The sequence below is a fragment of the Macaca nemestrina genome, chromosome 7 (assembly GCF_043159975.1).
Source record: "Macaca nemestrina isolate mMacNem1 chromosome 7, mMacNem.hap1, whole genome shotgun sequence".
NCBI classification, from domain to species: domain Eukaryota; kingdom Metazoa; phylum Chordata; class Mammalia; order Primates; family Cercopithecidae; genus Macaca; species Macaca nemestrina.
Window position 1 is genome coordinate 152,054,652 of NC_092131.1, and position 21,714 is coordinate 152,076,365.

At 39.2% G+C, this 21,714-nt stretch overlaps 1 protein-coding gene across 4 annotated transcripts in view; it reads left to right on the plus strand.

Annotated features, from left to right (window-relative positions):
• LOC105490532 (ATPase phospholipid transporting 8B4 (putative)) overlaps positions 1-21,714 on the plus strand; it is a 276,940-nt gene that overhangs the window by 33,256 nt on the left and 221,970 nt on the right. For all 4 annotated transcript variants that reach the window (XM_024795544.2, XM_011756284.2, XM_011756282.2 and 1 more), the window contains one exon: positions 4,708-4,766. In XM_024795544.2, coding sequence (XP_024651312.2) covers positions 4,710-4,766 — 57 coding nt within the window. In that variant the 5' untranslated portion in view covers positions 4,708-4,709. The remainder of the gene's footprint in view (positions 1-4,707; positions 4,767-21,714) is intronic.

Genomic DNA, 21,714 nt, shown 5'->3' on the forward strand with positions numbered 1-21,714 from the left:
TTTTGCAGAGATGTCTTTATTTCCCCTTCACACTTGATTATTTGGCTGGGTATAGAATTCTAAGTTTCAAAATATTTTTCTTTAAAACTGAAAAGAATCACTCCAACGTCTTCTAGCATCCTTATTACTGATGAGAAATGTCATATTGGTCTGATTCTTGTGTTTCAGGCTAACCATTTTTTTTCTTTTGGAAGCTTTTGGGATTATCTCCGTGTCCTTGGAGCTCAAAATTTTATGAAGGTTTGTGGGTTCATTTTCATTCATCCTGATTGGTACTTGGTGGCCCTTTCACTTTGAAGAGTTACTTCTTACTCTGGAGCAGGGCAGTTTTCTTCTGTTTACTTGATTGTTTTCACCTATCCATTGTCTATGTTCCCTTATCCTAAGTTTTTTTCCCCACATTTTCCTTCTGTTTGTCATTTTGATATATATTTTGCGAGATTTATACAATCTGATCTTCCATCTTGTCCATTCTACTCTCTAGTGTGTCCAGTAAATATTTTTAATTCTAGGGACTTTTTCTTGTTCTCTGTTTTCTTTGTTTATATTAGCTTGTTCTTGTTTCATGGATGCCATGTCTTCTTAAATATCTTTGAGGTGCTGGGTACGGTGGCTCATGCTTGCAGTCCTAGCTATTCAGGAGGTTGTGGTGAGAGGACTTTTTGAACCCAGGGATTCGAGACTGCAGTGACACTCAGCCTGGGTGACAGAGTGGTATGCAGTGGCACAATCTCAAAAAAAAAAAAGTATCTCGAAAAAACCCTATATATCTATGTATATATATTCAAGGCACTAATTAGAATTAAAAAGAAAAACCAATCCCCCTATTCTACCTGTATTCAGCATTATTTCTTCTTGTTGAATCCCTCTTTTTTGTGCTCTTGGTTTTTCTCAGCTGCCACTGATTTGTATTTATAAATAAAGGACTAGATAGATTAGTGCCATTGCAAGGGTCTTTTTCTCTGCCAGGCCTCTCCTTTGAACAGGAGTGAGCAGCCTGCTGACAGAGGCTTTTCTGTGGGTTAGTCAGGCAGTCTGGCAAATCCCACAATGGCCTCAGTCAGGCAAGCTTTACTAGGGGCCAAGTTGGCTATACCTGCTGTACAGTGGCAGAGCTCTTCCTTCTCAGCCTGAATACCCACCCTTGGTTTCCCCCCCGATGTGTTGCCTACTCTCTTTGTGGGTAAAGCAGGGTGTGGGAGATCTCAATTGGTTCAGTTATTTTTTTAAATTACTCTGAGGTGGTAATATTATTTATCATCAAATGGAGACATTTTGAGAATGAAAGGGGAACCTATCAATTATTTTAACAAGGTAATAGGCATAACCTGGGCCTGTCACCCTGTCCATAACATACTCTCAATCTTTGTATTTACCACCTCTGAATTTAGAGCTCTCTGGGCTCACTGGGAAGATTACTCTTCTAATTCTTTTGGCTAGAGTTACTTCTGTCTTTTTTTCCCCAGTCAAAATGATCTCATCTGCTTTCTATTTTATTCTCTAGGCTTTCTTCAAAATTTTTGAACCTCTGCTAGCCACTACTCTTGTTTTCCAGCACTGTTGTGTTTTTAATTTAAAAACATGTTTTCTGTAATTTCAGTGGGACCTGAGAAAGAAGGGAGGAAAAAGACATACTCAACTGGCCATCTTAAACCAGAAGCTCTTTTATCTCTTTTAGTCCGCTTTAAACTTGCTGGTTTACTATATATTGCCTTATATATTGCCTTACTCCTTTTTGGAGGTGGACACATTCAGTGATAATTGTGCAGGTGTGAGCTCACACTGGTAGATCATCAACCCCTTGGTGACTAGTTTCCTTTCATTCCTCTTACATATGGAAGGATCCCATGATGCCTATGAAGTATCAGGCATTAGTTCATTGAACCTCTAAGCCATTCTCACTGGGAATAGTTATGGGGAATTTGTTTTCAGCTTTCTGTTTTTCCAGGATGTGACTTATTGCCAAAAGGTCTTTATATCCCCTCATACACTATGGTAGCACAGAGAAGAAAGGAAATTCCTACAAAGATAATTCAGGTGTAGCATAGTCAGGTTAAAGACAGAAAACCGTAGGGATTTAGAACCAAAGCCTGTATTTTTCAGAACTTAATGAAGGGATGCTAAATTTTCTGCCAGAATTAATCCAGGAAGACTTAGTTCAGAAAGATGATAATTAATAGAAGTAACAGAGGCAACAATTCAGACTTACTAAGAAGGATTTAGAAGGAAAAGTGGGCTTCTTGGCTGCAATCAGGTTTTGTGGGACAAGAGCAATTTGGATACCTGAAAGAAGATCCAAACTGACCTACCATAGAAACTGCTTGGCTGCTTTGGGAATGGGCTAGTCCCTATCCCTGTGGAGTGTGGTTACATGGAGATGCTGGGCAGGATGGTTTCTTTTTTTTCTTTTTTGTTTTGAGACGGAGTCTTGCTCTGTCACCAGGCTGGAGTGCAGTGACACAATCTCGGCTCACTACAACCTCTGCCTCCCAGGTTCAAGCGATTCTCCTGCCTCAGCCTCCTGAGTAGCTGGGACTACAGGCACGTGCCACCATACCCAGCTAATTTTTGTATTTTCAGTAGAGATAGGGTTTCACCATGTTGGCCAGGGTGGTCTTGATCCCTTGACCTCGTGATCCACCTGCCTCAGCCTCCCAAAGTGCTAGGATTACAGGCGTGAACCACCACACCCAGCCCAGGATAATTTCTATGTGGCTCACAGAGTCAAGATTCTGGTGTTTGGAGTGGGTAAAATTAGGTAGAGAACTATAGAATTCTACTGTTGGATGTGCTTCATATAAATGTGAAATTTTAGAAGGATCATCATCTGAATGTATATGAACTAAGCTAAACCTAATTAATATATAATTAGTATATCTGATTTTTGTTTTGCTGCTATAATCTATAAATTACATGCAGCATACCAGTGGTCCAGGTTAACCTTTTGCCATGCAGAAGGAGCTCTCGCTCCTACCATCCCAGTAACATTTTTTGCTTTCCTGACAGCAATTTTACTACTTCTGGGTTATGGTGGTGTTATATAAATAAATTATCTAGCTTTTTAAGCATTTAGGTTCCCTCACCCTTCAAAGTACCACTTTGGGATTTGATGTTTTAAGTCTTTGTTGGGGCATCAGCAAGAAAGAGAGGATGGTGCTTTTTAGCCAGGGTTTGAAATGTTTTCTTCAGGTGGGTGAGTGGTTGAGAGGTTGCTTTCTGGTGGGTTCTGGATTTCAAAGTTACAGGTTAGGAGCAAGCCCATTCAGGTATCATCAACTATTGATGTCAGTCCAATATTATTCTTATCAGCAATTAGTTGAGCCATATTAGAAAACAGGAACTATCACAGGGAACTGGCTTTATTAGATAGGCAAGAAGGAAACCATGCAGGTGGTTACTGGACAGACAAAACACCCTACAAATGGTAGAAACCCAGTCATAACCAAAGACAGGGTGTCATTTGTCAGGGGCAGTCTTTAGAGGTGACCTTCAGTCTTGGGAGTTGAACTACCAGGGCTACAGAGAGATTCCGCCTGGACTTTTGGAAAAAATTTGTTCTTACAATTCATGGTGGGTGCTAAAATATATTCCTTCCTTCCTTCTCTCCCTCTTCATCTCCCTCATTTTCCTCGTCTCCCTTCTGCTTCCAAATCTTCTTTTCACTTTCCTTTTGCTCTTCCCTGCTCCATCCCCAACATGTGTCTCCAAGTTACTTTCCACCATGCAGTCTCCTTTATCTCTCTGGTTGTAAGTGCCTTCTCCAAACTCAGACTCTTACTGCAGTCCCTCCACCTTTTACCACCTGTCACCTACCCAGTTGGAGAATTATGGGATTAAGGGAATTTAATGGTGAGAGGGTCAAGTCACTCGCCATGAGAGTCCAGCATTGACATCTGGTGGTTACCTTGCTGACTCTTTTCTCATAGCTTTCATCATTCCATCCTAAATCTTCGGTCAACTCTGGAAGTAACTCTTCAGTAAACATGGAGCAAGAATTTGCTACCCTTACTACAAAAATTGTTCTGCTAGTGTTTCTGGGGCACTGTCTTTTCTTGCCCTCTGCAAATTTTTGTTCTGCACTGTTATAATCTTTGGATTTATTGTCCTTTTTATATTGTTATTTGTACTGGTGTTTGTGTTTGCTTTCAGAAGAGATTTTGTTCTTTGGTCACTTCCAGCTAAGGGCAGGTCTCAGTTTCCTGATTATGTGTCATTCTTCTTAATATGCCTGGGCTGCTTAACAAATATCACCTTTGGTTCTATGACCATAAAGTCAGTGACCTCACTGGCCACTTCTGTATGGTTTTATTTGGCTATGTTATATTTTGTGACTTTGTAGCAAAAAACCTCACAAAACATTCCTTGTCAGGATGCATTTGACTTTGTCAGCTCCTTCTCTTAGGAACCACTTGAAGTTAAGAGAAAGGGTCTTTGCGGTGCTGGAGGGACATAGAAATTGGAGACACATAATGTTTTGCTTTATGGTTGGCATCAGGAGGACAATGAGAAACATTGTAGCTTTCCATTTTGTGACTTTCCAACACATGTTCCAACATGTACACTGGAAAAAGCCAATGCCCTTCAAATTTGAAAGAAAAGAATTCTTGCAACCTTAACAACAAAGCAACCTAAGTGATGTTGTTTTAATGAGTTATTTGTTTCTGTGGGCCTACAATTTAATTTCATACCTGATTTCTCTCTCTTTAGAAATGGAACGGATAGTGAAAGCCAATGACCGTGAATATAATGAAAAGTTCCAGTATGCGGTGAGTAAAACACACATAACACATGCATACTGGAATAGGTCTTATCTAAAGACAGTGGGATGCATGTCTTCTAGAACTGTATGACTTCACCAAAAACTTTATTCATTGGACCATTTTAACAGCAAGGTGCCATATGTTTCCATAAATACAGATCTTAGTAATGTTTACAAACTAGTTATTTCCCACTAAGAGTAGTTGGCATGCTTATTGTCATGGGAAGATGATAAAATCTCTTCTTTCTCAAGAATTGATGTTTAGCTCAATTTGGTACCCATCTGGTTAGTAGAATACATAGGAATAATATGAAAATGGACCTTTTTTGTAGCACTTGGGGATGGATGTAGTGACGTTAGCTGGTGGTTGATGAATGGCATTTGAGGGATTTTCTCTAAGCAACTCAGGCTGAATGTGGAAAAATATATGTAAGATAAAGTTCCACTCCCACCATTCTGGAATACAGTGTGGCAATTCCTCAAGGATCTAGAACCAAAATACTCTTTGACCCAGCAATCCCATTACTGGGTATATACCCAAAGGATTCTAAATCATTCTACTATAAAGACACATGCACATGTGTGTTTATTGCAGTACTGTTCACAATAGCAAAGACTTGGAACCAACCCAAATGCCCATCATTTGACTGGTTGAAGAAAATGTGGCACATATACACCATGGAATACTATGCAGCCATAAAAAAGAATGAGTTCATGTCCTTTGCAGGGATATGGATGAAGCTGGAAACCATCATTCTCAGCAAACTAAAACAGGAACAGAAAACCAAACACTGCATGTTCTCACTCTTAAGTGGGAGTTGAACAATGAGAACACAGGGACACAGGGAGGGGAACATCACGTAGCAGAGCCTGTCGGGGGCTAGGGAGCTAGGGGAGGGATAGCATTGGGGAAATTCCTAATGTAGATAATGGGCTGATGGGTGCAGCAAACCACTGTGGCACGTGTATACCTGTGTAACAAACCTGCACATTCTACACATGTCCCAGAAGTTAAATAAATATATATATACACACACATATATATATATATAAAATATATACAAATATATATATATATGAGGCTGGACTGGGTGTGGTGGCTCACACCTGTAATCCCAACACTTTGCGAGGCCCAGGTGGACAGATCACAAGGTCAGGAGTTCAAGACCAGCCTGGCCAATATGGTGAAACCCTGTCTCTATTAAAAATACAAAAGTTAGCTGGGCATGGTGGTGGGCACCTGTAGTCCCAGCTACTCGGAAGGCTGAGCTTGGAGAATCACTTGAACCCAGGAGGTGGAGGTTGCAGCGAGCCGAGATTGTATCACTGCACTCCAGCCTGGGCAACAGAGGGAGACTCCATCTCAAAAAAAAAAAAAAAAAAAAAAAAAAAAAAAAAAAAAAAGAACAGATAAAGTTCCCAGGTCCTGAGTGATTGTATTTACAGAATGATTACATGTGCGGGCTTTAGGCTTGTACTGAACAGTTTATTTTAAGTGAGGATATTTTTCATTGACGTAAGGAATATTTATTGAATGTCTACTAAGTGACTGGCACTGTCTTAGGCTACAGTAGTGAACAACTTCATGAATTACATCATGGGCCTTCATAAAGTTGTTATTCTTCTGTGACTCTATCTAAGTTGCTACCTGGAATCTTTTATAAGCTCAAAGATAGATAACTGGTAGAGTTGTTTCTGTAGGTGATATGTGGCCTGTAAGACCTGTTATATGATTGTGTTTACTAGCACATTTAATGAAGAAAGTCTCAATTCAAAGAGGGGTTTGATGGCTATTAAAGCATAGAAATATGAGAGTCCCAGGGGCAAACTTTGGCAGTGTCCATTAGGCACCAGCTAGAGGAGAGAGAATGTTGGTCAATGGAGTTTTTTGTGTGTTGTTCCTATTGGCAGATCTTTCCCATATATGGAGATGGGTGCGTTGGGCTATTATAAGTTGATTAATTGTTAATTAACATTAATATGTATTACTATTTAGGAGAAGTAGCTAAAATTTCTCTTTTTTCATGCTGTGCTGGTCATGCAAACTTGTGTTTATAATTTGATTTTCAATGTAGGTTTCCCTGTAGTAATTCAATATGCCATCTTCATGACAGATTTCTCATTGTAGAACAGTATACTGACGCACTCTGATTTTATTCATCAATCTTGTAAGCTTGGTTAAAGTAAGTCTGCTCTTGAGACAAGAAATCCTTCTCAGGAGGCTGAGAAACATGCTTCTTAGCTTGGGAGAGGGAGGGGCTATAATTCCCCAAGGTGACAAATGTCACTCTGTATGGCCTCCTGACATATGGTCATTCAGCCCTCCTGGTGAACACCAGACTTGGCCCCATGCCTTTCCATCCATTCTACAGCCAGTCCTTTAACTGTAGAGAATGACCTCTGAAAGTCTTGACCATCAAGTCCCAAATCAGAGAACTAGATACATTTATATTTAAGACCTTGAGAAAAATACCCAGTAATAACTAATCTGCTCTGGGATAATTATGCATTTAAGTACTTGGCTTCATTTACTTGTTTTCCAATATATAACAAGTATTTTCCTTCTGTGAGTCGTAACCCTATAAGGAAAGCCTTATTATGTTTGTGCCTTGTAAAATGGTATGCTCTTTTCAATTTGCAATTATTTTTGCTTAATTAATGGAATATTGCAGACTCACAGAGAAGCATGGGGAATAACAACATATCATTTGCCTACCACCCATATTGAATAGATGTTAACAATTTGCCATTGCTTCAGATCTTTCTTTCTTTTAAAAGTCATAAAATGCTAATGATATAGACATGATTTTCTCTTGAGCTTTCATGATATTGAACAAGAGCATGCGCATGTGTGGCTGTGACTGTTTTCTGTTGGGTTTTCCTAATAATGACGAGGCAGTAGAAGAGTACCCCGTGGCCACAGCAGATTGAACAAGGTAGCTCTATCTCTGAGTTAAAACATACCAAGATGGGCTGGGCGCGGTGACTCACGCCTGTAATTCCAGCACTTCGGGAGGCCAAGGTGGGTGGATCACAAGGTCAGGAGTTCAAGACCAGCCTGGCCAATATGGTGAAACCCTGTCTATACTAAAAATATGAAAATTAGCCAGATGTGATGGTGTGTGCCTATAGTCCCAGCTACACAGGAGGTTGAGGCAGAAGAATTGTTTGAACCCTGAAGGTGGAGGTTGCAGTGAGCCAAGACTGTGCCACTGCGCTCCAGCCTGGCGACAGAGTGAGACTCCGTGTCAAAACAAAACAAAACAAAACAAAAACAAAAAACCGAGATAAAAACAAAATCCACTATGGAGTGGCAAAACTAAGAGTGACAGCAAAAGTGGAGAAAGAAAAGCTACAGAGCAGAGAGGGGCACAGATATCCCAGAATAAAGGACTTCCATTGTGGCTTACAGGAAATGAGTTCCTGCCATGCTTCTAGAAGGAGCATGGGACCCCCCACTACACCTAGGTGGTGTTACCTTGATTCGGGAACACCCAAAAGGCAGGCTGGCTGTGCAGTCAGAGGGCTGCGGAGCCTCTCTCAGCTTCAGTCTATTCTGCTGTATGTTGGGGATAATCAAAGCACCTATTTAATGCAGTTATTGTAAGGAATAAAGTAGAGTAAAATACGACAACCCTGTGAGCTAGTCTAAGTAGAGCTGGGATTGGAACCTATGCCTATCTGATTTTAAGCTTTTTTTTTTTTCTTTAAAACCGCTAAATGGAATATCCTTTTAAGAAAGGCAGCGTTCTGGTGTCTTTTGCTCAGTCTTGCCCAGCTTTAAAGAATATCACTCCAAATGGAAATGAATTTGGAGACATATCCCAGGGAGAATGTTCATAATAATTAATAAAGATAGTGATCATGATAGCTTAAAACAGGTAGGGCTCACCATATGAAAGGCATGGTTCTAAGCACTGTACTATATTAAACTTATTTAATCTTATAACTAGTCCTTGAAGTACTCTTATTTCTTACTTTTTAATTATATTTTTTAAATATATGAAAACATTAAGCCATTGAGATCTCACTTAAGTGACTTGCTCAGGGTCACACAGATAATAGCTCACATTTGTACAGCTTGAACCCAGCTGTGTACCAGGTACTTTGAACATATTTCAATCTTCCACAAAACCCACCGAGATGAAGATGGGGCTCCATTTAGTAACTTGTCTAAGTCATGCAACTAAAAGGTAGCAAAGCTGGAATTTTTAAAAAAATTATACTTTAAGTTCTAGGGTACATGTGTAAAACGTGCAGGTATTGTTACATATGTACACTTGTGCCACATTGGTGTGCTGCACCCATTAACTCATCATTTACATTAGGTATATCTCCTAATGCTATCCCTCCCCGCTCCCCACACCCCACGACAGGCCCTGGTGTGTGACGTTCCCTGCTCTGTGTCCAAGTGTTCTCATTGTTTAATTCCCACCGATGAGTGAGAACATGCGGTGTTTGGTTTTCTGTCCTTGCGATAGTTTGCTGAGAATGATGATTTCCAGCAAAACTGGAATTCTAATGCAGATTGGCCAGATTCTAAAACCTATATATTTTTTCATGATGTCATGTGGCTCTTTTGAGCAATCTTGGAAAACAAACAAAACACAAACAAAACAAAAAACCAATCAACCAAACAACAACAAAACAAAACAAACCCCAATTACTTTGCCTTTCCTCACATAAATACTGGTAAAGTTCTTATATTCTAAAGACAAAGGTAGATAAAGGAGATACACAATTTTACAATGTAAGGCTAAGCATGACCTTAAATATTACCCCGGGCTTTTGTAGGTAAGAATTTTACACAATTTTACAATGTGAGGCTAAGCATGACCTTAAATATTACCCTGGGCTTTTGTAGGTAAGAATTTAGGAGAAAAATTTACAGATAGCTCTGATAAGTTGTGCGATTTCCAGAAACATTAAACCCGGCCAACCAAACTTTTTTCCTGGAGGGCTGGCAGAAGATACCTCAATACCTCGAGAACCTTCATTTATCAACAAACTCTAAAGCTGCAAATCACATTTTAGGACATAGCACAGGCTTAAAAATGATCAAAAGCACTTTTGAGAAATAAAAGGTTTAGGACATAAAAGATAAGGTTAATGATTCTAAGTCAAATTAATATGTAAATTAGACATGGTATTGTGAGAACTGGAAGGTAAAAACATCAAATTACAAGAGGGATTTAGACTGCCAAAATGTGTAAGACAAAATGGGATTGAAGAGGGAGAGTGAGCCAAGTGCTAGAATTATAATTCTCATTAGAAGGGAGTTCAATGTTTTCTTGGTTAATAAAAGGAATGAATAATAGAAGTAGAAAACAGCTATATTAAAATATGTTAATGTTAATAATGGTTAAAAGAAATATTGTGAGTGAGTCAAACAGACTCACTCCTGTTAAAAGGATTTCAGAGTGAATGGTAGAAGTGATGAAAACAGTTGAAGTTGTATTAAAATGTATTAATGTTAAAAGATGTCAGAAAAAGTGTTAGCTTAATTATAGCTATTTTCTGATTTTGTTTGAAAGTTCAAAAAAAATGATGGAAAGCACTGGTTCCCATTGATTCTTGTTCTCTCACTCTCTGTCACATAGGCCCAGGCATGATCTGTCCCCATTCAATTCTCTTGAACTTTAACAGAATTTGAGAAGGGAGATGAACTCATTTGAGTGATGAGGAACTTATCCTGCCTCAAACTCAGAAACTTCAGTAAAGCCAAAACACTTAATAAATTTTATCTGAATATATTTAATGCACAAAGGTAGATGGGCAGTTTTCAAAGGATTTTTTTCCTGAGTGGAATTATTGATCCCGTTTAGGAAGTGCATAGGCTTATGTAAATTGATGAAGATTTAACCAGTAGTTTTCATGCTTAGAAAGAAAGAGTCCCACCTAAAAATTATGATTCTAATGCTATAATTTATTCCTAGAATCTGAAAACGCCTTGTTGATATCCTAGTTATTGGATGAAATCTATTGCTGCTCTCATGATGTTTTGTGGTTGGTAAAACAATGCCCATTTGGATTTTCCAAAGTGTTCGTTCAGTGCAGCCATATGGTTGAGTGCCTCCGACTCCCAGCAGCCAGTGCCACAATCACACCACTAAGGCTCCCTGCAGCATGAACTCCTTGTATTTCCCTCCCGCCCATTTATACAGGACTTTGTACGTTTCCACAGTCAGCAAACTTCTCTCTCCTCTTAACTCAGAATCTAAGTGGTTGAGAGCAGAGTAGAAAAACATGGTTCACCATCATTCTCAGTGTGTGAGCCGAGATGGTCACTGGGCCTCTTTAGGCCCATGTCATAATAATGTAACTGTGTTTCTCTGAGAAAAGACTGGCTTAACAGGAAAATTTCCTGTTCCTGTGTGTGGGGTGCATAGACCATTCATTGTCCCCTTTTATGTAATAGAAATAAAAATAATTTTCAAAATTTAATATTCACAGCATACCTGCTCTATACCTAACAACATGTATGTTTGTTGCCTTTTGCTTATTTATTTTCCAAAGAATGTTTGAGGCAACGTGTAAAAAGCATATAAAGTTCAAAGGGATAACAATACATGAAGAAGCTAGTGTAGGCAGAGTATGTTTAGGTGGGCCCCAAAGTGCATGCTACAGGACCTGCCTGCTTAGACTAGCAGTGTGTTGAGTGCTACTGGAGCTATTAAGAAAGGGGGTACAGGCCGGGCATGGTGACTCACGCCTGTAATCCCAGCACTATGGGAGGCTGAGGCTGGCGGATCATGAGGTCAGGAGATTGAGACCATCCTGGCTAGCACGGTGAAACCCCGTCTCTACTAAAAATACAAAAAATTAGCTGGGCGTGGTGGCGGGCGCCTGTGGTTCCAGCTGCTCGGGAGGCTGAGGCAGGAGAATGGTGTGAACCCGGGAGGCAGAGCTTGCAGTGAGCGGAGATTGTGCCATTGCACTCTGGTGACAGAGCGAGACTCTGTCTCAAAAAAAAAAAAAAAAAAAAAAAGAAAAAAAAAGAAAGGGGGTACAAATTCTGCTTTCTACTTTCAAGGAGCAAATATAATCTACTCAGGAAGAGAAGCCCAGCACACTAGAATGAAACTAATAATAGTTAAGAATGCAAAGGTGCTGCAAAATTCTAATTTTGTGATGTGGGCTGTAAAGCTAGGGAAAGGAGACCTCAAAGTACGTGAAAATGTTTGAGGAAGTTTTGCCAGAGGGAATGGGAAATGATTCCTGCCTTGTTTGTTTATTTGTACCACCAGTGTTAGCAAGGAGAGGCAGGAGCAAAAGCCTGTAGTGGGACCTTAGACTACAGGCTAAGGGAGGTGAGAGAGTGTCATGAGGAATTATGGCTTAGGTAGGTGACACCATACTATTTAAAAGAAGAGTTTAAACATGAGGTAATTGGCTCTCAGGGGCTGGGGAGTCACAAAGTGAAAAGGGATTTTATTTGTCCTCCATATAAAATAGGCCAAATCCCCAAATGGAAATGGCCAGGTTAATATGGAACAGAAGTTGGGTATGGTAGGAGCTGTAGACTTAGGAATATCAGCTGGAAGGATATTTGACTGTAAGTTAGGAGAGAAGTGGGGCTTGTTAAACAGTGAGGGAACTTGCTAAATGTGAGGTATGGGGTGGAAACTCAGTTTGTTAGAGAGTGGGAGGGAAAGAACTTAAGAAGGAGCAGAGGACAGCAAAGATTGAGGTGAACGAAGAGAGGACAGTGGAGGAAAGTGTTAAGGAAGGGAACGTCTCAGGAAAGAGGGAGTGGTGAACAGGTCTAATGGTAGGTGCCTATGAGGTTGAGAACTAAGGGAAAGCATCTTTAATAGAAGGAAGTAACTGGAGGACCTCAAGAAAGCAGTTTTAATTTTTTAAGAAAGTTGAGGTTTGACTATCATTCTCAGCAAACTATCGCAAGAACAGAAAACCAAACACCGCATGTTCTCACTCTTAGGTGGGAATTGAACAATGAGAACACTTGGATACAGGAAGGGGAACATCACACACCGGGTCCTATTGTGGGGAGGGGAGAGGGGGGAGGGATAGCATTAGGAGATATACCTAATGTAAACGATGAGTTAATGGGTGCAGCACACCAATATGGCACATGTATACATATGTAACAAACCTGCATGTTGTGCACGTGTACCCTAGAACTTAAAGTATAATAAAAAAGAAAAAAAAAAGAATGAAATAATCGGAAAAAATATCAAAATGCAGGTTTGCTTTAAAACACGAAATTCAGCTGCTGTTACTGTCCTATATTATCGCCCTAAGTTGGTATTGGGATTGGCTTTATGTAAAACTTGATTATGAAGAATAAAATCTTCAAAGAAAAAAAAAAAAAGTTGAGGTTTGAAAGTCAGAGGGCAGGAAAAAAACTGTAAAAAAAGAGGGAGTTGGGTAGAGCTAATTCAATTAATAGCTTGCAATAAAGAGAAGAGAAGCAGTGTAAAAGCTTTCAGGCTCACTGAAATTTGGTCAACTATTTTTTAAATCAATCTTTTCACATATTTTGGCTTTTCAGATATGTATTTAAAATCCATGGAAAGATAAAACTCTGTGAATATTTTCTTTGGGGGACTCTTGGGATGTCACAGTGTTGAAACACATCCCCAGATTGATGGGACATTTGAGTCTGTATTCTTCTTGAGCAGCATAGCTGTACTGCCCACATGATGTGGATCCTCATCTATAGGCCTGATGACCGGATGTACCAACTAAAGAGTACAGGTGATGACAAGCAGTGTGACAAGTTGGAATTAGTCATGGAAAGCACCAGTAACTTGCATTTGTTATGGGTTTCTGGTTGTTAGTTGTTGCTTTTTTGTATTGGGGCCTCACCATAGTAACAGTGGCTTTTTAGCAAACATTGAAAATGGCTTCTGTTTTGTGTGCTGTTAATATCTGTGTATGTTATTCTAAGTTTGACATGGCAAAGGTTTTAATTTTTTCTTTATAAATAATTTACTTGTAGGAGAAAAGATATTTTTTGGATATGTCTCAAATTCATTTTCTTTCTGGATTCAAGAGCATGAAAGCATAAATTTTTAAAATCTTTTTGAGATCTGATTTGTTTAAATAGTGTTATTCTTTGGCTAAGCTTTCGTCTGATTTCTTGTTGCCCTAATTTAGTTTGCCTGTTTTAATCTTTTTTTTTTTTTTTTCTGGCCTCTGAATTTCTATTCCTAAATGTTCTAAAATGGTGCATTAAAGTAATTAAATAATCTAGGTAAGTTCTCTGAGGTATTTGTTTGTTATTTACCTGTTCCAGGCTTGAGATAATTTCATAAACTAGTTCCCATTCCATCTGCTTTGAGAAGTAAATTTTAAGTAAAAAAAATACAAATTTGGCTTATTTATTTGTTTTTACTTTTACTTTCTTCACTGCAATGTTACAACACTGAAAAGTATACAAGCAATATGTAACTGGAATTGTAAGAGTTAAAATAAGCAATTTTTGATGATAGAATTTTGCTCTATTATAGCTTGGCTATAATGGAATAAATGTAAGATTGAAAAATGAAAAGATGACATAGAAAGAAGAGTAAGTTACTTGTGAAGAAGGAACTATAAATGCAGTTTCCTTTGCTGGCAAATAGTTCATGAAAATAATCCATAAATCAACTGTGTGGATGAAATTGGGCAAGTTTAGTAACAATTGAGAGGTTAACGGAAAAACCACGAACTCCAACGGTTTCAAAGTGGTTTTTATCTTGTTTTGCAATCTTCTTTACTGGACCAAATTGTCTGGTTCTGGGAATCATATTGCTAAAAGATGGTAACAATCATATTGTACATTTTGTTGTTGAAAGGTCAAATGATTTATGTAACAAGGTAGTCTTACATTCACGTCCACTATTATGAAACTAGTGCCCAGATTACTGTCACATTTTAGACCTGACTTTCTATGTAGTTTCTTTTTTTTGACAAATAAAAGTTATATATATTTATAGCACACAACGTGATGTTTTGAAATATGTATAAATTACAAAATGGCTATATCGAGCTGATTAACATATGCCTTGTCTCACATAACTTATTATTTTTTTGTGTGATGGGAACACTTAAAATCTGCTCTCATAGCAATTATCAAGTGATATGATTTGGATCTGTGTTCCCACCAAATCTCAAGTCGAATTGTAATCACTAGTGTTGGAGGTGGGGCGTAGTAAAGGTGACTGGATTATGAGGATGAAGTTCTCATGAGTGGGTTAGCACCATCCCCTCGGTGTTGTTCTCATGATAGTAGGAGTGAGTTATCCTGAGATCTGGTTGTTTAAAAGTGTGTAACACCTCCTCCCTCTCTCTTTTGCTCCTGCTTCAACCATGTAAGATGTGCCTGCTTCCCCTTTGCCTTCTGCCATAGTTGAAAGTTTCTTGAGGCTTCCCCGGAAGCGGAAACCTCTATGCTTCCTGTACAGCCTGCAGAACCATGAGCCAATTAAACCTCTTGTCTTTATAAATTACCAGTCTCAGGTATTTTGTTATGGTAGCATGAGAATAGACTAATACATCAAGTATACAATTTGCAGGTTTATTTCAAAAGTAAGCTACTTAGGCATTAAACTTGAAAATACTTTAATACTTTAAAAATGATCCAAGACTTGGGCTATATATGTGTCAATAAATCTATGCCTATTGCATGAATGTGTGCACAAGGGTAAGGCTGTAGTTGTGAGGAAGTATATACAGTTTTGTAAGAATGTTTTTGCTTGAATAATGAAAGACTATTCTCAGAGGAATTAAGCAGAGGACAGCAATCAGAGTCACATGCCGAGATGGGTGATCTAAAGCTCTGGCTCCTGATACCCTTGACTTGGTGTCTCTAGCAGTCCTGATTGTATTGGGTTTTATGTGTGCTCCTTGGTTGTCAATTCACATCATTACAGATGTGGCTGTTCAGGTGTCATCTAGGTATGTAATAGATGGTGACATCATTGTGTCCCAATTGTCCAAAAGTTTAGGGAAGAAGGGCTTTTTTTTTTTTTTTTTAATACAAAAGGAAAAACCTGATTTCTTAGGTACTGCAAGGAAATTAGCCTAACTATAATACACTGTGGAATTTCAGTGTGGAATTATCCTTTAAAGCTTTTCCATTCAACTCTCTTTACAGAATTCTAACCAACTCCATATCCTGTCTGTGCTTATATCCCTCTAGAAGAGAGGACCTCATTACCTCCCCAAACAGCCTTTTCTGTGTTTGGGTAGTTTTAATCATTAGGTAATTTTTTCCATCAGTTGAACCAAATTGATATTCTCTTGCTTTATTTTCCATTGTTTTAGCTTTTCTTCAGAGACCAAAGCAGAGCAAACATGTCTTCTGTTTCATGCAATAACACTTCTGATATTTGTGTTTAAAATTATCAAACACGAATTCATTGAATAAACAGATCTCCAGGAAAATCACCTGCTATTCCTTTTCTATTCAAAGAGCCTCAGCTTTTCTGTAACTTCTTCAAGTGGGTTCCTCCAAAGTCAAACACAATAGTCTAGAATTTAGTTGACCATCTTGAAGTAGAGAAAGATGATTAATACAGTCTAAGACTGCACTGTCTTTTCAGTGACTGTTGAATCTATTAATCTCAAATTTATTTTTATTGTTAATGACAAGAACTGTGTCACATTTATCTCCATATCTTGCTTGTCATAGGGCTTGTTGGCACATAATAGACACTTACTCTGTCATTAAACTATTCCTTTTATTATCATATCTATGTGGACTTAGCATATCTCTGCATTGTCATTGATAGTTAAACAAATGAGTCAATTAAATCAGAGTTTTAGGGGTGGAGTCCAGGCATTTTTTTTTTTTTCTTACAGCTCCCCTAGTGATTCTAATGGGCAACCTGGATTAATCACTGATCTAAGTTAGTAATAAAAATACTGAGCACAACACAATTAAGAACATAGCCATGCATCTTATCACTAGAGACCTCCCTATAGGTTGCTGTTGGGCCATTAATCATTACATCTTGTTTACTTAACTATTTCCAGTTTCTATAATGAACTGTCCTTGCTGGCAGCCCAATTTTTGTTTAATTATGTAGTAATATTGCTCTTTGTCTTAATAAGCAGAAAGGCTTTTTTTTTTTTTTTTTTTTTAAAGACATCTATTATAGTAGTGGTTTAAATTACTTCTACATGTGTGGAAGCAGAAGGATAGAATGAATAACTGAACTTTGAAGATTCCTCCCCAAGTCATATCCCTGTGATTCTTGCAAACCACTTAGTACCATGTGTGATATTTCAAAGATTCTTGTAGACCCAATACCACAAAAACGCCATTGTCCTAAGAAAGACATTTTTGAGGTTAGAAGCACAAGTGAGCTGAACTTCTTTACAATGCTTTGCAGAAAAAGAAATGCTTTTCTAGGTGAGAAAATTAGCTAAAAGAATATTTGATTTTTTTTCTCCCTTGCACTCTGATATGAGAAAATTAATAAACTGCATGTTGTGCTAAATAGTGTGAAAAATCTATATTTATGCAAGTGCCTATCTTCCTTTGGCAAAAGAACTTCTATAGGTTATGTACTGAAAATTATTGTGGTGCGTCATTAATTATGAAAAATTATATTAACTCATGTTATTTTCTCATAAGTGGAATTGTCTTCCTCTCATATATTATTTTGTATTTTTTCCAGTTGGGTTTATCAGCCATGTTGTCTTAGACTGTTCTTGCATTGCCGTAAAGAAGTACCTGAGACTGGGTAATTTATAAGAGGATTAATTGGCTTGGTTCTACAAGGCTGTACAGGAAGCACAGCAGCATCTGCTTCTGGGGAGGCTTCAGGAATTCTCCAATCATAGTAGAAGGTGAAGGGGGAACAGGCACATCACATAGTGAAAGTGGGAGCTAGAGAGTGAGTGGGAAGGTGACACACACTTTTAAATGACAAGATCTCACTAGAACTCACTATTGTAAGGACAGTACCAAGGGGGATGGTGCTAAGCCATTCCTGAGAAACCGCCCTCATGATCCAATTACCTCCCACTAGGCCCCACCTCCAACACTGGAGATTACATTTCAATATGAGACTTGGGTGGGGACACGCATCTAAACTATATCGCATGTATTGAGTAATTCTTGCTTATCACTTTGTTAAATGCTCTAGACACTTAAAAACGTATAAGGTCTCAGCCCTTCAGGAGCTCTTGGAATTTTGAGATCATTTCACACACATAAATGAAATAACAGTATAAGACATTACAAAGTTAAGTAATGTTAGCTTATAATAAACATTTTCACTGTATCTGGGTAAGGAAGACAATTTTCTAGGAAGAGATAAATGCATTTCTTAAAGTCGTTCACATTGGTAATAAAGGTCTTTCAAAGAGAGTGAAATAATGGTAAAATACCATGTTTCATTTAGGTAGTGTGAAAATGACCTGACTTGGCTTGAAAACTTCCCAATTTGCACTGTACTTTGAATCCCTGTCTGGATTTGGGGAACCATTTGGCTACTTAGAAAGTCATGTGCCAGTCACATTTAAGTAGATCTAAACCTAAACTGACTGAAGAAGATGATGAGCTCACTGAAAAGTACTTCCAGGGTATATTGGAATTGAATGCTTTAAATATGAAAAGCAGTTTATTTTTGTTGTTTCTTTAATTCAAATGTGAATTTTATATAGGCTTATTGAAATCAATAAGGTATTTTGACATTGGAATAGTTTTGAATTTATGTTTTGTCAACTAATAGTTATTACTAAATTCCTGAAACCATTCAGGGCCTACATGGTATTGCCTGTGCAAATGATGCCTGTGCATTTTGGGATGTACATTTTTTTTTTTTTTTTTTTTTTTTTGAGACGGAGTCTTGCTCTCTCACCCAGGCTGGAGTGCAGTGGCCGGATCTCAGCTCACTGCAAGCTCCGCCTCCCGGGTTTACGCCATTCTCCTGCCTCAGCCTCCCGAGTAGCTGGAGCTACAGGCGCCTGCCACCTCGCCCGGCTATTTTTTTGTATTTTTTAGTAGAGACGGGGTTTCACCGTGTTAGCCGGGATCGTCTCTCGATCTCCTGACCTCGTGATCCGCCCGTCTCGGCCTCCCAAAGTGCTGGGATTACAGGCTTGAGCCACCGCGCCCGGCCTACATTTTTTAAAAATAAGAATTTCTTTGATCCCTATTCCTTCTCCTTAGCCTGCTATGCCCCTCCTTGCTTCCACATACCTGTGGAATTTCCTCCATGGTTCCTTTGTTTTCCAACTTGATGCTTGATCTGATCTTTTCATTTGCCAGAGCTTAAATTGAAAATGCAGGGAAAAATATCTGATTTTTCACTTATTTTTTTCCCCTTCCAATATACTTTTCTTAAAGGATTGAAAATGAAGTCTAGAAAAATATCTTTAGCTGAGTCAAAAGGGCACATCGTACTTCTAGCCTAAGTCCCGGAGTAAGGCATTTCAGTGTTTCACCTGTGACACTGATTCAACTCCATGGCCTACTGGGGGAATCCAGTACCTCCTAAGGTTCATAGTCTCTAGTGCAGGAATGGGACTCCCTTGGCTTTGTACTAATTTAACTTACATCAGCTTTTGAAAAAGCTGCATGCAACCTTTCCTATATCACAGCAATCTGTGCGTATCAAAACTCTTAGAGCTCTTTAATACTCTGCTTCTTGAAGTGTGGTCCACAGACAGACCAGCATCATTGGCCTCACCTAGAACTTGTTAGAAATGCAGACTCTCGGCTGGGCGCGGTGGCTCACGCCTGTAATCCCAGCACTTTGGGAGGCCGAGGCGGGAGGATCATGAGGTCAGGAGATCGACACCATCCTGGCTAACACGGTGAAACCCCGTCTCTACTAAAAATACAAAAAATTAGCCAGGCATGGTGGTGGGCGCCTGTAGTCCCAGCTACTTGGGAGGCTGAGGCAGGAGAATGGCATGAACATGGGAGGCAGAGCTTGCAGTGAGCTGAGGTCAAGCCACTGCACTCCAGCCTGGGCAACAGAACGAGAGTCCATCTCAAAAAAAAAAAAAAAAAAATGCAGACTCTCAGGCCCCACCAGAGAACTACAGGTGTATCACTGCATTTTAACAAAACCCCAAATGATTCATATACATATTTGAGTTTCAGAAGTTCTGAACTGATTCTTTCTTCTTATTTTAGTTAGTAGTGCCTGGAAGATTTTGGCAAAAGCAAAGAGGTGGTGGTGGGGGCAGGACGGGGAAAGTATGTAATTATCAAGCACAGTGCCAGGCACTTTACATGTATTATCTCATTTCATCTTCACAACAACTCTGCATGGTAGGTATTCCCGTGCAAATTTACACGGGGGAAATGAAGGATTGGAGGAATTAAGAAAAAGGTCACTTAGTTGATAAAACATGGAATCACTTTTCAGATTCAGGACTCTGAGCCCTCACTTTTTCCTAAATATCTCTTGGGAAAATTGTGCTCACTCAAGTATTATTTAACTGGATTGTTGTTTCATTGTGGTGAATATGAGTAGATTTTTTGGGAAAAATGTCTTCAAGAAGTTCTTGAAGCTTTTCTGAAACCGGGTTTGTGAGGAAGGTCTTTGTTCTTAACCTGTGTGTATTAAGTTTAAGGCTTGAGGTGATGTGTCTTGTCATATAAGTAGTTCCTTATATGTTCAGTACAGCATGTCTGCCTTCCCTCCTTCCTTACCTCCTTCCTTCCCTTCTTCCTTCCTAGTGGCAGCTTTTCTATAGTTCTGGAATCAGAAAATTTCCTAGAAACCCAGGGCATGCTGTGGGCCATGGCTCTGGCTCAGCCAAGGCAAGTGCCTTTTAGCCTTTCTGGGTTTCAGTTTCCTTACTGAGGGCAACTCATTTTACAGTACTGGAAATGACAATTGTGGGAAGAGAATACCTAAAGCAGGCTTGATATCTTGTGGAGTTATAACAAGAAATATTAACCATTTGGGGAAAATCAGTTTCTAAAAAAGGGCTCAGGCCACAGACCCCTAGGGTTTGCCTCCTCCAGCCCTTCAAGTCCCTTATCTCATTGATAGCACCCCTGGTGACCCTCAGAGGGAGGGATACAGGGCACAGTCGTCTATCTATTCCTCTGACAAGCCTTCTGATTTTGTTCCTCCATACCCTCTGACTTCTCTGGCTTCTTCCTCCTCAAAAACTGACACACTTGCATAAGTGTCTGGATGAACTTTGTTTTCTAACCCTTATGCCAGATGGAGCGAATCAGGAAGAGGAACATGGATGAGGAATGCACTAGGGAAGAGGATTATGAAGGCAGTGAAATGAGATGGTGGAGGAGGTCCAGGAGCTGCAGCTAGAGCCATTCATTCATGGAACAGGGGAAAGGACCTGGTTTGCTTTGTTTCACAGTTTTGTACATTTACAATTATTCCTAGCTGGCCTTCCTAGTGATGCTCTGGTGGATCATTAACTATTAAACAACTAAGTCACACTGTTATTTGACCTGGAGCCTGGTACTTAGAGTTGTTCCCGTAGAAGTGGCTCAGTTGCAAATCAGTTCAGTGACTTAGAGGATCTGGCCTAGTGAGTTTTGATTGGAGACTCACTGTGCATCTTCTCACAGTGCAGCTCTTGCTCCGCTCAGCATCCACCTGGGCTTCTTATTGAATCTCCGTGTTGGTTCCTACAGAAGACAAATGCCTATTTTTGTATATGTAATCAGGGAACGTCATTGTCAGTCCCACAAAGCAAATTTATGATAGTCTTTATTTAACTCAGACTAGCTCAAGCATAACCTCAAATTTGGTGAAAATTCATCAAACCCATTGTGCATGATATAATCACAAAAATTAAAGAGTGGCACTTTATTCATAGATCATTATTGATATGTTTTAATGATAGAAGATGCTTTAAAACTCTTCTTTTCCCTGCCCTCCCCTACCTGCCCCATGTAGAGAATTTTCCTTCTGTATTTCCCAGTCTTCTCTCCCTCTCAACACCTCTACTCCCAAACAAAAGCCACTCAGCAAACAAAAAACACAAAGCCAGGTGTTGTGGGT